The sequence below is a fragment of the Pelophylax lessonae genome (genome assembly GCF_965119305.1).
Source record: "Pelophylax lessonae genome assembly, chromosome: 2".
Taxonomy (NCBI): Eukaryota; Metazoa; Chordata; class Amphibia; order Anura; family Ranidae; genus Pelophylax; species Pelophylax lessonae.
In genome coordinates this window covers 737,326,002-737,345,026 of record NC_138769.1, presented here as the reverse complement: position 1 = coordinate 737,345,026, position 19,025 = coordinate 737,326,002, and the positions used below count along the sequence as shown (strand labels likewise).

General features: G+C 47.1%; 1 protein-coding gene across 3 annotated transcripts in view; it reads left to right on the top strand.

Annotated features, from left to right (window-relative positions):
• The window catches only part of PDE2A (phosphodiesterase 2A), a 992,945-nt gene that overhangs the window by 956,853 nt on the left and 17,067 nt on the right, over nt 1–19,025 (top strand). For all 3 annotated transcript variants that reach the window (XM_082244574.1, XM_082244575.1, XM_082244576.1), the window contains one exon: nt 3,385–3,484. In XM_082244574.1, the coding sequence (XP_082100700.1) occupies nt 3,385–3,484 (100 nt within the window). The remainder of the gene's footprint in view (nt 1–3,384; nt 3,485–19,025) is intronic.

The window sequence follows — 19,025 nt, the reverse complement described above, 5'->3', positions numbered from 1 at the left end:
CCCATCCCAGTTCCACCCTAGTCAACCTAGAAGTTATCCCAGATTCATCCTAGACCCATCCCAGTTCCACCCTAGACAACCAAGGAGTTATCCCAGATTCATCCTAAACCCATCCCAGTTTCACCCCAGATTAATCCCAAATCCACTGTATATCCATCCCAGATATATACCAGATTCATCCTAGATCCACCAAGATCTACTCCAGAGGCTCCCTAGACCCATCCCAGTTCCACCCTAGTCAACCTAGGAGTTATCTCAGATTCATCATAGACCCATCCCAGTTCCACCCTAATCAACCCAGGAGTTATCCCAGATTCATCCTAGATCCTTCTCAGTTTCCCCCTAGATAAACCCCAGATCCACTGTATATCTTTCCCAGATATATACCAGATTCATCCTAGATCAACTAAGATCTACTCCAGAGGCACCCTAACCAATAATGGTGAACCTTGGCACCCCAGATGTAATGGAACTACATTTCCCATGATGCTCATGCACTCTGCAGTGTAGTTGAGCATCATGGGAAATGGAGTTCCAAAACATTGAGGGTGCCAAGGTTTGCCATCACTGCCCTAGACCCATCCCAGTTCCACCCTTTTTGCACTCCTAGTCAATCTAGGAGTTATCCCAGATTCATCCTAGATCCATCCCAGTTTCACCCTTGATAAACCCCAGATCCACTGTATATCTATCCCAGATATATACCATATTCATCCTAGATCCACCAAGATCTACTCCAGATGCACCCTAGACCCATCCCAGTTCCGTCCTAGTCAACCTAGAAGTTATCCCAGATTCATCCTAGATCCATCCCAGTTTCACCCTAGATAAACCCCAGATTCACTGTATATCTATTCCAGATATATACCAGATTCATCCTAGATCAACCAAGATCTACTCCAGAGGCACCCTAGACCCATCCCAGTTTCACCCTAGTTAACCCAAGAGTTATCCCAGATTCATCCTAGATCCATCCCAGTTTCACCCTAGATAAACCTCAGATCTACTGTATATCTATCCCAGATATATACCAGATTCATCATAGATCCAACATGATCTACTCCAGAGGCACCCTAGACCTATTCTAGTTCCACCCTATTTGCACCCCTGGTCAACCCAGGAGTTACCCCAGATTCACGCAAGATCTATCCCAGTTTCATCTTACAGTAGATAAACCCAATATCTACTCCAGATCCACCCTATATCCATCCCCGTTCCATCCAAGATAAAGATCTACCCCATATCCAGCCTAGATCCATCCCTGTTCCACCACAGATAAACCCAAGATCTACCCCAGATCCACCCTAATCCCATCCCAGTTTCGTCTTAGTTAAACCCAATGTCCACTCTAGATCCATCCCAGATTATTCTTAGATAAACCCAAGATCTTCCCCAGATCCACCCTAGATCTATCCTGGTTCCGCCACAGATAAACTGAAGATCTGCCCCAGATCCACCCTAGAGCCACCCTAGATCTATCCTGGTTTCACCTTAGATACAGGTAAACTGAAGATCTACTCCAGATCCACTCTAAATAAATCCCAGTTTCACCACAGGTAAACCAAAGACCTACCCCAGATCATCTTAGATAAACCCCAGATCTCTCACAGTCTCACCTTAGATAAATCAAAGATATATCCCAGTCTCACCTTAGATAAACCCAAGATCTACCCCAGATCCGCTCTATATCTATCCCAGAAATATACCAGATTCTTACTGGATCCACCCAGATCTACTCCAGAGCCATCCTAGACCCATCTTAGTTTCACCCCATTCGCACCCCAAGTCAACCTAGGAGTTACCCCATATCCTTGCTAGATCTACCCCAGTTTCATCTTAGATAAACCCAAGATCTACTTTAGATCCACCCTAGATCCATCTCAGTTCCACCCAAGATAAGATCAACTCCAGATCCATCCCAGTTCCACCCAAGATAAAGATCTATTCCAGATCCACCGTAAACCAATCCTAGTTAAATCTTAGATAAACCCAAGATCCACCCTAGATCCACCCTAGGTCTATCCCAGTTCCACCACAGACAAACCCAAGATCTACCCTAGATCCATTCTATATCTATCCCAGATATATACCAGATTTTTCATAGATTCACCAAGATCTACTCTAGAGCCACCCTAGATCCATCTTAATTCCACCCTTTCTTCACCCCTAGTCAACTCAGGAGTTACTCCAGATCCATGCGAGATCTACCCCAGTTACCCCAAGATAAAGATCTACTCCAGATTTATCCTAGATCCATCCCAGTTCCACGCAAGATAAAGATCTACCCCAGATCCAGCCTAGATCAATCCCAGTTTCACCATAGATAAACCCAAGATCTATTCCAAAACCAGTCTAGATCCATCCCAGTTCCACCACAGATAAACCCAGGATGTATCCCTGATCAAGCCTAGATCCATCCCAGTTTCACCACAGATAAACCCAAGATCTACCCCAGATCCACCCTATATCAATCCCAGTTCCACCCCAGATAAACTGAAGATCAGCCCCAGATCCACCCTAGATCACCCCCGTTTCACCTTAGATAACCCCAAAATCTACTCAAAATCCACCTTAGATCCATCTCAGTTTCATCTTAGATAAACCCAAGATCCACCCTAGATCTATCTTAGTTCCACCACAGATAAACTTAAGATCTACCCCAGACCCACCCTAGATCCATCCCAGTTCTACCCCAGACAAACCCAATTTCTACTCCAGGTCCACCCTAGATCCATCCCAGTTTCATCTTAGATAAACCCAAGATCTACCTCAGATTCATACTAGATCCATCCCAGTTCTACCCAAGATCTACCCCAGATCCACCCTAGATCTATCCCAGGTCCCCCACAGATAAACCAAAGATCTGCTCTAGATCCACCCTAGATCCATCCCAGTTCCAACCAAGAGCTACCCTCGATGCAACCTAGATCCATCCCAGTTCCACCCCAGATAATCCCAGATTTACCCAAGATCCAGCCTAGACCTTCCTAGTTCCTCCATGAATCAAGCCCAGATCTACCCTAGATCTATCCCAGTTCCACCCCACCCCAGATCCATCCTAGATTAACTGCAGATCAACCCAAAGCTTATCCTAGATTTATCCCAGATCTACCCCAGATCCACTTAGATCCACTTCGATTCTCCCCAACACTCAAACCAGATCTACTCCCAAATCTACCCGAGATCCACCAGATTCATCCCAGATCAATCCCAGCTCCCTGAAGAATTTGGTTCCTCTCTAAAGCTGGCCCTTGTGTTGTCGTCGGCCTCTTGTATGACGGCTGTAAATCTTCATATCTGTGTCAGGCAGATCAGGGGGACATTATCCTATGCAGGTCACATTTCTTTATTAATAACATTTCTTTCCTCCCTGATTCTGTACAGGATTACCAGAGGATGCTGGATCTGATGAGGGACATTATCCTGGCCACTGACCTGGCACATCACCTACGAATCTTCAAGGAACTCCAGAAAATGGCAAGAGGTAACAAGCGAAGTGTGTGCGGAATATACTGAGACCCAAACTACCTCCAAGATTGCCCTACACCCCACAATGCCAATCATCAGCACCACAGGTGTATATACGGTGTATACCGAGACCCAAACTACCTCCAAGATTGCCCTACAATGCCAATTGTCAGAGCCACAGGTGTATATACAGTGTATACCGAGACCCAAACTACCCCCAAGATTGCCCTACACCCCACAATGCCAATCATTAGAGCTGCAGGTGTATATATGGTGTATACCGAGACCCAAGCTACCCCCAAGATTTCCCTACACCCTACAATGCCAATCATTGGAGCCACAGGTGTATATACAGTGTATACTGAGACCCAAGCTACTTCCAAGATTGCCCTACACCCTACAATGCCAATCACTAGAGCTACAGGTGTATATACAGTGTATACCGAGACCCAAACTACCCCCAAGATTGCCCTACACCCCACAATGCCAATCATTAGAGCTGCAGGTGTATATACAGTGTATACCGAGACCCAAACTACCCCCAAGATTGCCCTACACCCCACAATGCCAATCATTAGAGCTGCAGGTGTATATACGGTGTATACCGAGACCCAAGCTACCCCCAAGATTTCCCTACACCCTACAATGCCAATCATTGGAGCCACAGGTGTATATACAGTGTATACTGAGACCCAAGCTACTTCCAAGATTGCCCTACACCCTACAATGCCAATCATTGGAGCCACAGGTGTATATACAGTGTATACTGAGACCCAAGCTACCCCCAAGATTGCCCTACACCCCACAATGCCAATCATTAGAGCTGCAGGTGTATATACGGTGTATACCGAGACCCAAGCTACCCCCAAGATTTCCCTACACCCTACAATGCCAATCATTGGAGCCACAGGTGTATATACAGTGTATACTGAGACCCAAGCTACTTCCAAGATTGCCCTACACCCTACAATGCCAATCACTAGAGCTACAGGTGTATATACAGTGTATACTGAGACCTAAACTAGATCCAAGATTGCACTACATCCCACAATGCCAATCACCAGAGCCACAGGTGTGTATACGGTGTATACCGAGACCCAAACTACCTCCAAGATTGCCCTACACCCCACAATGCCAATCATTAGAGCTGCAGGTGTATATACAGTGTATACCGAGACCCAAACTACCCCCAAGATTGCCCTACACCCCACAATGCCAATCATTAGAGCTGCAGGTGTATATACGGTATATACCGAGACCCAAGCTACCCCCAAGATTTCCCTACACCCTACAATGCCAATCATTGGAGCCACAGGTGTATATACAGTGTATACTGAGACCCAAGCTACCCCCAAGATTGCCCTACACCCCACAATGCCAATCATTAGAGCTGCAGGTGTATATACGGTGTATACCGAGACCCAAGCTACCCCCAAGATTTCCCTACACCCTACAATGCCAATCATTGGAGCCACAGGTGTATATACAGTGTATACCGAGACCTAAACTAGCTCCAAGATTGCACTACATCCCACAATGCCAATCACCAGAGCCACAGGTGTGTATACGGTGTATACCGAGACCCAAACTACCTCCAAGATTGCCCTACACCCCACAATGCCAATCATTAGAGCTGCAGGTGTATATACAGTGTATACCGAGACCCAAACTACCCCCAAGATTGCCCTACACCCCACAATGCCAATCATTAGAGCTGCAGGTGTATATACAGTGTATACCGAGACCCAAACTACCCCCAAGATTGCCCTACACCCCACAATGCCAATCATTAGAGCTGCAGGTGTATATACGGTGTATACCGAGACCCAAGCTACCCCCAAGATTTCCCTACACCCTACAATGCCAATCATTGGAGCCACAGGTGTATATACAGTGTATACTGAGACCCAAGCTACTTCCAAGATTGCCCTACACCCTACAATGCCAATCATTGGAGCCACAGGTGTATATACAGTGTATACTGAGACCCAAGCTACTTCCAAGATTGCCCTACACCCTACAATGCCAATCATTGGAGCCACAGGTGTATATACAGTGTATACTGAGACCCAAGCTACTTCCAAGATTGCCCTACACCCTACAATGCCAATCATTGGAGCCACAGGTGTATATACAGTGTATACTGAGACCCAAGCTACTTCCAAGATTGCCCTACACCCTACAATGCCAATCATTGGAGCCACAGGTGTATATACAGTGTATACTGAGACCCAAGCTACCCCCAAGATTGCCCTACACCCCACAATGCCAATCATTAGAGCTGCAGGTGTATATACGGTATATACCGAGACCCAAGCTACCCCCAAGATTTCCCTACACCCTACAATGCCAATCATTGGAGCCACAGGTGTATATACAGTGTATACTGAGACCCAAGCTACCCCCAAGATTGCCCTACACCCCACAATGCCAATCATTAGAGCTGCAGGTGTATATACGGTGTATACCGAGACCCAAGCTACCCCCAAGATTTCCCTACACCCTACAATGCCAATCATTGGAGCCACAGGTGTATATACAGTGTATACCGAGACCTAAACTAGCTCCAAGATTGCACTACATCCCACAATGCCAATCACCAGAGCCACAGGTGTGTATACGGTGTATACCGAGACCCAAACTACCTCCAAGATTGCCCTACACCCCACAATGCCAATCATTAGAGCTGCAGGTGTATATACAGTGTAAACCGAGACCCAAACTACCCCCAAGATTGCCCTACACCCCACAATGCCAATCATTAGAGCTGCAGGTGTATATACGGTGTATACCGAGACCCAAGCTACTTCCAAGATTGCCCTACACCCTACAATGCCAATCATTGGAGCCACAGGTGTATATACAGTGTATACTGAGACCCAAGCTACTTCCAAGATTGCCCTACACCCTACAATGCCAATCATTGGAGCCACAGGTGTATATACAGTGTATACTGAGACCCAAGCTACCCCCAAGATTGCCCTACACCCCACAATGCCAATCATTAGAGCTGCAGGTGTATATACGGTGTATACCGAGACCCAAGCTACCCCCAAGATTTCCCTACACCCTACAATGCCAATCATTGGAGCCACAGGTGTATATACAGTGTATACTGAGACCCAAGCTACCCCCAAGATTGCCCTACACCCCACAATGCCAATCATTAGAGCTGCAGGTGTATATACGGTGTATACCGAGACCCAAGCTACCCCCAAGATTTCCCTATACCCTACAATGCCAATTATTGGAGCCACAGGTGTATATACAGTGTATACCGAGACCTAAACTAGCTCCAAGATTGCACTACATCCCACAATGCCAATCACCAGAGCCACAGGTGTGTATACGGTGTATACCGAGACCCAAACTACCTCCAAGATTGCCCTACACCCCACAATGCCAATCATTAATGCTGCAGGTGTATATACAGTGTATACCGAGACCCAAACTACCCCCAAGATTGCCCTACACCCCACAATACCAATCATTAGAGCTGCAGGTGTATATACAGTGTATACCGAGACCCAAACTACCCCCAAGATTGCCCTACACCCCACAATGCCAATCATTAGAGCTGCAGGTGTATATACGGTGTATACCGAGACCCAAGCTACCCCCAAGATTTCCCTACACCCTACAATGCCAATCATTGGAGCCACAGGTGTATATACAGTGTATACTGAGACCCAAGCTACTTCCAAGATTGCCCTACACCCTACAATGCCAATCATTGGAGCCACAGGTGTATATACAGTGTATACTGAGACCCAAGCTACTTCCAAGATTGCCCTACACCCTACAATGCCAATCATTGGAGCCACAGGTGTATATACAGTGTATACTGAGACCCAAGCTACCCCCAAGATTGCCCTACACCCCACAATGCCAATCATTAGAGCTGCAGGTGTATATACGGTGTATACCGAGACCCAAGCTACCCCCTAAGATTTCCCTACACACTACAATGCCAATCATTGGAGCCACAGGTGTATATACAGTGTATACCGAGACCTAAACTAGCTCCAAGATTGCACTACATCCCACAATGCCAATCACCAGAGCCACAGGTGTGTATACGGTGTATACTGAGACCCAAACTACCTCTAAGATTTCCCTACAATGCCAATCGCCAGAGCCACAGGTGCATGTGGTGCATACGGTGTATAGCACCCTCTTAGACAGGTGCTAGGTAAAAGCATCTAATGCTCCTGCTGCTTATCAGGGGAGCCTGATCTTTAGTTAGGTCTGCTCTCTGTTTGGTATTTTGTTTGGTGGGGTGGGGGGGGGGGCATTCTCCTAAATGCACTTTACATGTATATTTGTACAGCAGATGCTTATATATTTTTCCACCTAATTTATATGTACATTTGTTCTTTTCCCTTTTTCCCCCTTTCCAAGTTTGTGGGATACTCCTAATTTTCTGATAGGATTTTTGTAGGGGGCGGCTGCCCCAGAGCCAACGGGACGTGGCTTAATTTTTGGTGGGGGGTGGATGTAGCACCTTTCTTAGACAGGTGCTAGGTAAAAGCATCTAATGCTCCTGCTGCTTCTCAGGGGAGCCTGATCTTTAGTTAGGTCTGCTCTCTGTGCTCAGTGTGTATTCATCTGGTCTGAGGGAGTGTCCCCACTGTAGAGAGAAAGGATCCGCACTTGTGGACGGTGGGCAGAGGCTGCAGCCTACCTCAAAATATGGCCAAAAGGCTATATCGGAATATGTGGGCAAGGTGAGGTAAAGTGGCGCTGCCTAATTATAGGTGATCTAAATAGATATAGTTGGTTTAAAGTGCAGAGGTGCAAATTAATAAAGGTATCAGTGTAAAAGCGATATCAACATTTATATATAAATTAGTGATGGTGTCTATAAAGTGGTTTGGTGCAAAGTGCATAAATATTGTATGTGCTGATCTCAAAAGAAATATATAAATATAAAGACACACTTAATATAACATAAGCTGAAATATGGATACAGTGCATTCACAATTATATAAAAATAAAAACAATCTTAAATAGTGCTCATGTAGTGGATAATCCAAAAAACAGATCAACAGTCTATTATGTTGCTGGGTGAGTCCGTGATTCAAAAGAACCAATATGCAATAATTAATAACCGATGGCTATTCGGGTGAAAATAAAGTGCTTCCAGTGCTTTTGGGGGTGATGTGGGTGATGGGTAAAACACACAGGTGTACCCCTCCAATTGCTCCCGCACTCACCGGAGGTATGTACCCCTACAGGGGTAACAAGCCTTATTGCAGCGTGGTCCTTATGCGACTCCTGTGGAAGGGGGGAGGGGATAGCCCCCTTTTTAATACCAGGTGATAGGATCTCCTCTTGGGTGTATACGATGGTGATATATAAGAAAGAAGTGCCAATATAGTGATGTACCGTTATGTAAAATAGCTTTATTTTAAGGTATATAAGTCAGGTACTCACAATAAATAACAATGGTAACGGGCATCCAAGCAGTAGGGGCCGCGAGTCCCTCGTTGGGGGCCGCTTCCGGGACGCTGTGCGGGTCAGCGACCGGATCTGCGTTGCAGTGGGGCGGAAATGACGTAATCGCGCAGAGGCTCACAGGCTAGTGACGTACCCAGAGCCTAACAGGCTAGTGACGTACTCATTCCGCCCCACTGCAACGCAGATCCGGTCGCTGACCCGCACAGCGTCCCGGAAGCGGCCGCCAACGAGGGACTCGCGGCCCCTACTGCTTGGATGCCCGTTACCATTGTTATTTATTGTGAGTACCTGACTTATATACCTTAAAATAAAGCTATTTTACATAACGGTACATCACTATATTGGCACTTCTTTCTTATATATCACCATCGTATACACCCAAGAGGAGATCCTATCACCTGGTATTAAAAAGGGGGCTATCCCCTCCCCCCTTCCACAGGAGTCGCATAAGGACCACGCTGCAATAAGGCTTGTTACCCCTGTAGGGGTACATACCTCCGGTGAGTGCGGGAGCAATTGGAGGGGTGCACCTGTGTGTTTTACCCATCACCCACATCACCCCCAAAAGCACTGGAAGCACTTTATTTTCACCCGAATAGCCATCGGTTATTAATTATTGCATATTGGTTCTTTTGAATCACGCACTCACCCAGCAACATAATAGACTGTTGATCTGTTTTTTGGATTATCCACTACATGAGCACTATTTAAGATTGTTTTTATTTATAAAAAATTGTGAATGCACTGTATCCATATTTCAGCTTATGTTATATTAAGTGTGTCTTTATATTTATATATTTCTTTTGAGATCAGCACATACAATATTTATGCACTTTGCACCAAACCACTTTATAGACACCATCACTAATTTATATATAAATTTTGATATCGCTTTTACGCTGGTACCTTTATTAATTTGCACCTCTGCAGTGTTCCCACTGTATCCAATAGGGAGGCCTGTTAGACAGTGTAGGAAACCTGGCCAATGATACACAAGCTTTTGTACTGTCCCAGTGGGTTGGTGCCTGGAGATGTGCATCATGGGATTGCTGATAAAAGCGAGGAGCATAGGGTGTCTTTTGGCGGGAGCAAAGTCCCAGGAGGAGGTGGACGGCTGTCCCTCCTCCTGCAGGTGAGGAAGGTGGTTCAGGCGGTCGGCCTAGTCAACCAGGTGTGGTGCTGAGCTGCAGAAGGATCCAGAGTGCTGACAAGTGGAGCTGCTGGCAATGACTTTTGGGAAAAACAGTATTGTGAGTACCAGGAGTTCTGCCTAAGGGTCTGCCTAGGAGAGGGAACCACTCCAGAGAAGTCAGGGGATCAAGGAGCCAGCTCACACAGGAATAGTATCAGTAAAGGGGGTGCCGTGTAGTTGACCTTGAAGATTAGGAACAAAGGGGGTGCCAGGAAGGGCCCTGAAGATTGTTCTGCAGTACAGAACAGATTACCTCAGGAGACAGATTACCTCAGGACATAGGCGTGCGCACAGGGTGTGCCGGGTGTGCCTGGGCACACCCTAATCACCTAGGGCACATTAGCATTATCGCTCTGTTTGCCAGTGAGGAGATGGGAAAGATCTCCCTCGGACCTGCTCTGCCATAAGAGAAGTGCCACACACTTCTATTTCACTTTGCCAGCAGGGAGAGTAATGTACCGGGGCCATATACATGTAGGCAAACACATGCATGTGTATTTAAACTTTGGGGTGCACACCCTAATGCAATAGGCTGCGCACACCTATGCCTCAGGATACAGTTTATCTCAGGAGACAGATTACCTCAGGATACAGTTTACCTCAGGATACAGATTACCTCAGGATACAGTTTACCTCAGGGTACAGTTTACCTTGGGGTACAGCTTACCTCAGGGTACAGTTTACCTTGGGGTACAGCTTACCTCAGGGTACAGATTACCTCAGGGTACAGTTTACCTCAGGGTACAGCTTACCTCAGGGTACAGTTTACCTCAGGGTACAGCTTACCTCAGGGTACAGTTTACCTCAGGGTACAGTTTACCTCAGGGTACAGATTACCTCAGGATACAGATTACCTCAGGATACAGCTTACCTCAGGATACAGCTTACCTCAGGGTACAGATTACCTCAGGGTACAGTTTACCTCAGGGTACAGCTTACCTCAGGGTACAGTTTACCTCAGGGTACAGCTTACCTCAGGGTACAGTTTACCTCAGGGTACAGTTTACCTCAGGATACAGTTTACCTCAGGATACAGTTTACCTCAGGGTACAGCTTACCTCAGGGTACAGATTACCTAAGGGTACAGCTTACCTCAGGGTATAGTTACCTCAGGGTACGGATTACCTCAGGATCCAGATTACCTCAGGATACAGTTTACCTCAGGATACAGTTTACCTCAGGGTACAGATTACCTCAGGATACAGTTTACCTCAGGATACAGTTTACCTCAGGATACAGCTTACCTCAGTATACAGCTTACCTCAGGGTACAGATTACCTAAGGGTACAGCTTACCTCAGGGTATAGTTACCTCAGGGTACGGATTACCTCAGGATACAGTTTACCTCAGGATACAGTTTACCTCAGGGTACAGTTTACCTCAGGGTACAGTTTACCTCAGGATACAGTTTACCTCAGTATACAGCTTACCTCAGGGTACAGATTACCTAAGGGTACAGCTTACCTCAGGGTATAGTTACCTCAGGGTACGGATTACCTCAGGATCCAGATTACCTCAGGATCCAGATTACCTCAGGATACAGTTTACCTCAGGATACAGTTTACCTCAGGGAACAGATTACCTCAGGATACAGCTTACCTCAGGGTACAGTTTACCTTAGGGTACAGTTTACCTCAGGATACAGATTACCTCAGGGTACAGATTACCTCAGGATACAGATTACCTCAGGATACAGTTTACCTCAGGGTACAGATTACCTCAGGATACAGTTTACCTCAGGATACAGATTACCTCAGGATACAGATTTCCTCAGGATACAGTTTACCTCAGGATACAGTTTACCTCAGGGTACAGCTTACCTCAGGGTACAGTTTACCTTGGGGTACAGCTTACCTCAGGGTACAGATTACCTCAGGGTACAGTTTACCTCAGGGTACAGTTTACCTCAGGGTACAGTTTACCTCAGGGTACAGCTTACCTCAGGGTACAGTTTACCTCAGGGTACAGTTTACCTCAGGGTACAGATTACCTCAGGATACAGATTACCTCAGGATACAGCTTACCTCAGGATACAGCTTACCTCAGGGTACAGATTACCTCAGGGTACAGTTTACCTCAGGGTACAGCTTACCTCAGGGTACAGTTTACCTCAGGGTACAGCTTACCTCAGGGTACAGTTTACCTCAGGGTACAGTTTACCTCAGGATACAGTTTACCTCAGGATACAGTTTACCTCAGGGTACAGCTTACCTCAGGGTACAGATTACCTAAGGGTACAGCTTACCTCAGGGTACAGATTACCTAAGGGTACAGCTTACCTCAGGGTATAGTTACCTCAGGGTACGGATTACCTCAGGATCCAGATTACCTCAGGATACAGTTTACCTCAGGATACAGTTTACCTCAGGATACAGTTTACCTCAGGGTACAGTTTACCTCAGGGTACAGTTTACCTCAGGGTACAGTTTACCTCAGGGTACAGCTTACCTCAGGGTACAGTTTACCTCAGTATACAGCTTACCTCAGGATACAGATTACCTCAGGGTACAGATTACCTCAGGATACAGATTACCTCAGGATACAGATTACCTCAGGATACAGCTTACCTCAGGGTACAGTTTACCTTAGGGTACAGCTTACCTCAGGATACAGCTTACCTCAGGGTACAGATTACCTCAGGATACAGCTTACCTCAGGATACAGCTTACCTCAGGGTACAGATTACCTCAGGGTACAGTTTACCTCAGGGTACAGATTACCTCAGGATACAGATTTCCTCAGGATACAGTTTACCTCAGGATACAGTTTACCTCAGGGTACAGCTTACCTCAGGGTACAGTTTACCTTGGGGTACAGCTTACCTCAGGGTACAGATTACCTCAGGATACAGCTTACCTCAGGATACAGCTTACCTCAGGGTACAGATTACCTCAGGGTACAGTTTACCTCAGGATACAGATTACCTCAGGATACAGATTTCCTCAGGATACAGTTTACCTCAGGATACAGTTTACCTCAGGGTACAGCTTACCTCAGGGTACAGTTTACCTTGGGGTACAGCTTACCTCAGGGTACAGATTACCTCAGGGTACAGTTTACCTCAGGGTACAGTTTACCTCAGGGTACAGTTTACCTCAGGGTACAGCTTACCTCAGGGTACAGTTTACCTCAGGGTACAGTTTACCTCAGGGTACAGATTACCTCAGGATACAGATTACCTCAGGATACAGCTTACCTCAGGATACAGCTTACCTCAGGGTACAGATTACCTCAGGGTACAGTTTACCTCAGGGTACAGCTTACCTCAGGGTACAGTTTACCTCAGGGTACAGCTTACCTCAGGGTACAGTTTACCTCAGGGTACAGTTTACCTCAGGATACAGTTTACCTCAGGATACAGTTTACCTCAGGGTACAGCTTACCTCAGGGTACAGATTACCTAAGGGTACAGCTTACCTCAGGGTACAGATTACCTAAGGGTACAGCTTACCTCAGGGTATAGTTACCTCAGGGTACGGATTACCTCAGGATCCAGATTACCTCAGGATACAGTTTACCTCAGGATACAGTTTACCTCAGGATACAGTTTACCTCAGGGTACAGTTTACCTCAGGGTACAGTTTACCTCAGGATACAGCTTACCTCAGTATACAGCTTACCTCAGGGTACAGATTACCTAAGGGTACAGCTTACCTCAGGGTATAGTTACCTCAGGGTACGGATTACCTCAGGATCCAGATTACCTCAGGATCCAGATTACCTCAGGATACAGTTTACCTCAGGATACAGTTTACCTCAGGGAACAGATTACCTCAGGATACAGCTTACCTCAGGGTACAGTTTACCTTAGGGTACAGTTTACCTCAGGATACAGATTACCTCAGGGTACAGATTACCTCAGGATACAGATTACCTCAGGATACAGATTACCTCAGGGTACAGATTACCTCAGGATACAGATTACCTCAGGATACAGATTACCTCAGGATACAGCTTACCTCAGGGTACAGTTTACCTTAGGGTACAGCTTACCTCAGGATACAGCTTACCTCAGGATACAGCTTACCTCAGGGTACAGATTACCTCAGGATACAGATTACCTCAGGATACAGCTTACCTCAGGGTACAGGTTACCTCAGGATACAGCTTACCTCAGGGTACAGATTACCTCAGGGTACGGATTACCTCAGGGTACAGATTACCTCAGGGTACAGTTTACCTCAGGGTACAGATTACCTCAGGATACAGTTTACCTCAGGATACAGATTACCTCAGGATACAGATTTCCTCAGGATACAGTTTACCTCAGGGTACAGATTACCTCAGGATACAGATTACCTCAGGGTACAGTTTACCTCAGGGTACAGATTACCTCAGGATACAGATTACCTCAGGGTACAGATTACCTCAGCATACAGATTACCTCAGGATACAGATTACCTCAGGGTACAGATTACCTCAGGGTACAGATTACCTCAGCATACAGATTACCTCAGGATACAGATTACCTCAGGGTACAGATTACCTCAGGGTACAGATTACCTCAGCATACAGATTACCTCAGGATACAGATTACCTTAGGGTACAGATTACCTCAGGGTACAGATTACCTCAGGGTACAGATTACCTCAGCATACAGATTACCTCAGGATACAGATTACCTCAGGAAGCTCCCTTAATTCTACTTCACAGCCAAGGGCAAAGTGAAGCAACGGCTTAGCCGTGACTAGTGTTACCCAGCGTTACTCAGCATTTTCAAGTCGTCCCAGCCAATTGTGCATAGCTGTATAAAGTTGGAGTATCCCACTCATCCCTTCTCCCATTCAAGTTCTAAATAAAACATAAAAACCAACGCTACTGGACTGTTTCCTGACTGAGCTGAAACACTTGGGAAAATGGTAAACTGTCATGTCATTGCTAATGGTAACCCCGGGGAACCCGTATTCAGCAGCTCCAAAGGGAGTGGTGCTACAGTTGTGTACTGAGGCCCTCTGACTACAGAGACCCTCGGTCTCTCTGACTACAGATCACCTACCTCCTGTAACATAGAGATAAGGGGAGGGGGAGGTGTTCTTTAGAGTCGTAACAATTCCTGTCCTATAGGTGACAACGCCGCTCCACCATAGACTCCACCATAGACAGTGAAAGTGAGAGTTGTCACCTTAGGACAGGAAGTGACAGGATCCCAATGTGACAATAAAAATAAATAATCAGAGGCGTAACTAGAACCTTCAGGGCCCTGGTGCAAGAAACCATGAAGGCCCCCCCAGATCCCTGGCCAGGGCCCTTCCCTTCAAGCCTGGGGCTCTTCCCACTGATCCTGGGGCCCTTTCCTTTCGTTGCGGGGCCCTTTATTACGGTCCTGCAGCGGGCCCTTTGACAAGTTCTGCAGTGGGCCCCCTTCCTGCCATCTTGGGGCCTCCCCACGGTGGTGGAATGACAGGGCCTGGTTGCAAATGTGACCATTGCTATCCTGGAAGTTCACCCACTCAAGTCAGTAGTTTTTATTTTTTTGGTATTTTATTCGTATTATTTTTTATCATTTTATTTTATTTTTTTACAATGTGACTGACTATGACTCTGTCCATTCAGAAAAGGAAGGAGCTGGTAAATTACATATTTACCGACCCCTTCCTGGTTCTCTATTGTGACACATCCCCTGCAGCAGCCGGCAGGAGAGGGGAGGGAGCACAGGGGCAGGGGGTGGGAGCACAGTGTGGGGGGGGGGGACCAGGGGAGCACACAGGGGCCCAGAGACAGAAGAACACAAGTGAACTGGATAGGAGGAGTGGTGGGGGCAGCATACAGAGGAACCAATCTCCTCAATTTTCCTCCTGCAGCTACAGGAGGAGAAAGGGGGATGTTGATTTCTCTACATGCTGCCCCCGCCGCCCCTCCTATCCAGGTGTACAAGGGAGCCACACAGGCCCCCTGGAGCATAGGGCCCGGTTGCAATTGCAACCCCTGTAGTTATGCCCCTGCAAATAACGCAGACACCAGATCTATGGACCGATGTAATACATGAGATTTCCTTTCTTGGGTTTAGATACCCTCTAATGATACTTTTATCCAGAGAACAACGATTTATTGGACAGCATCCCCATCTAGTGTTGAAAAAGGAAACTGCTACAGCAAAAAAAAAAAGAATAATGATTTTCCAATAGCTCTTATTACTTTTTTTAAATACACTGCTCAAAAAAAAATTAAAGGAACACTTTATAATCAGAGTATAGCATCAAGTCAAGTAAACTCCTGGAATATTGATCTGGTCAGTTAAAGCGGAGTTCCACCCTCTTTTTCTTCTTTCCGGATTCCTGTGGGGAAAAGCAGGTTAAAAAATAATTGGACATTTGTTTTGTTTTTTTTGGGGGGGGGTAACTTACCGAACTTCCTCCTTCTGCGAGCCGCGAGCTCAGACGTCACTTCCGGTTTTGCATTGCGTCCTGGGAGATGTGAGTCATCAATCCCAGGATGCAATGGGAATGGCCGGCCGCTACTCTGATTGCTGATCGCAATCTACCGCGCATGCACGAAATTGGGATCGGCATTCTGGGTAGCCCAGAAACCAGGAAGAGGGACACAGCGGGGGACACAGCGGCTTCAGACGCCCACACCGGAGATGGCCACGCTCTGCAATAAATTTTAAAGGTAAGATTTTATCTAAATTCAATTACTGTCCTGTACTGTAATGTGGGGTTAGTGTTAGTGTAATTGGGGATAGCTTAGGATTAGGGGGGTATTTTTATCTAAAAAAGTTTTTGTGGTCGCAACCCCACTTTAACCACTTAAGCCCCGGAAGATTTTACCCCCTTCCTGACAAGGGCCTATTTTGCAATTCGGCACTGTGTGACTTTAACGGACAATTGCGCGGTCGTGCGACGCTGTACCTAAACGTAGACGTCCTTTTTTTCCCCACAAACAGAGCTTTCTTTTGGTGGTATTTGATCACCTGTGCGATTTTTGGATCACGCGCTATAAACAAAAAAAGAGCGTAAATTTTGCAAAAATAACAATATTTTTCACATTTTTTTATGTGAAATTCCCCAAAAAAATGTAAAAATCAAATTTTTTTAACATTTTAGGCCAATTTGTTTTATGCTACATATTTTTGGTAAAAAAAAATAGCAAAAAGTGTATTTTGATTGGTTTGCGCAAAAAGTATTGCGTTTACTAACTAAGGGAAAGATTTCTGTCATTTTTGTTGTTTTTTTTTTTTAACGCGTAATGGCGGCGATCTGCGATTTTTTTTTTGCGGGACTGCGACAATGCGGCGGACAGATCGGACCCCTGACTGACATTTTTGACACTTTTGGGGTTACCAGTGACATTACTACAGTAATCAGTGCTATAAATATGCACTGTTCCTGTAAAATGACACTGGTAGTGAAGGGGTTAACTTTATTTGAGAGGGAGGGGCTGTGTGTGTCCCTAGGGGCGTGCTTTCTACTGTGATTGGCTGTGGCTTGAGGTGTAGGAACAGTGATCAATGGTCCTACATAGCAGAACCGTATGATCACTGTTTCTATACAGGGGAGAATGACAGGCGGCTTGTTTACATGAGCCGCCTGCCTTTCTCCCGCTCTAACGGAGGATCGCAAGTGCCCGGCGGACATCGGGTCCGCCGGGCACACAAGCGGGGGGGTCCATGACCGCGCGGGAGCGCGCCTTCGGCGGCGCACGCTCACTCCCCAGAGCCTCACGGGCTAGCGACGTACCCATACGTCACTTTGCCTGCGAGGGGCTGACCGCCGCAGTATATGTACTTGCAGCGGTCAGCAAGTAGCAGAGGGGGTTGTTAATCAGTTTCAGCTGCTTTGGTGGTAATGAAAGTACCAACAGGCGCACTAGATGGGCAACATTGAGACGACCTCCAAAACAGGAATAGCTTTACAGGTGGAGGCCACGTACATTTTTTTCTCTACTTATCTTTGCTGACTGTTTGTCACTAGTTCTGCATTTGGCTAGGGTCAGTGTCACTACTGGTAGCATGAGGCCATACCTGGACCCTATAGAGGGGGTCAGTGTCACTACTGGTAGTATGAGGCCATACCTGGACCCTATAGAGGGGGTCAGTGTCACTACTGGTAGCATGAGGCCATACCTGGACCCTATAGAGGGGGTCAGTGTCACTACTGGTAGCATGAGGCCACACCTGGACCCTATAGAGGGGGTCAGTGTCACTACTGGTAGCATGAGGCCATACCTGGACCCTATAGAGGGGGGTCAGTGTCACTACTGGTAGCATGAGGCCATACCTGGACCCTATAGAGGGGGTCAGTGTCACTACTGGTAGCATGAGGAGATACCTGGACCCTATAGAGGTTGCACAGGCAGTCCAACTCCTCCAGGATGGCACATCAATACGTCCCATTGCCGGAAGGTTTGCTGTGTCTCCCAGCACTCAGGAGCATGGAGGAGATTCCAGGAGACAGGCAGTTACTCTAGGAGAGCTGGACAGGGTCATAGAAGGTCCTTAACCCATCAGCAGGACCGGTATCCAGTGGCGTAGCGTGGGGGGTGCAGGGGGGGCCGGCCGCACCGGGCGCAACATCTGGGGGGGGCGCGCTTGGCCGCTCGCACTCGCAGCTCTGCCCTGCCTGGCTCACTCATTCTCTCTCACTGCAGTGCTGGCTGTGGCGGCGCTGTGCGAATCCGATCCAAGCCGCCGGGTCGCCGCCCACTGTGGAGGGGGGGGGGGTGGTGCCAGGCGTGCGGAGAGCGAGGGACTATCTGGGGGAGGGACAGTGCACTGCAGCGGCCGCCCAGCGCAGCGCTGAGCGCGGGAGCCACACCAGACAAGCCCAGGCAGCAGCAAGAAGAAGCTGGCAGCGGCGGCAGGTGACACAGGCCAGAGAGGAGAGAGCCAGTGGTGACAGACGCAGGAGGAAAACCTAGGAGCCGGAGGACCTGGAGGAGAAGACATAGCCTGCTGTGATCGGGTGCA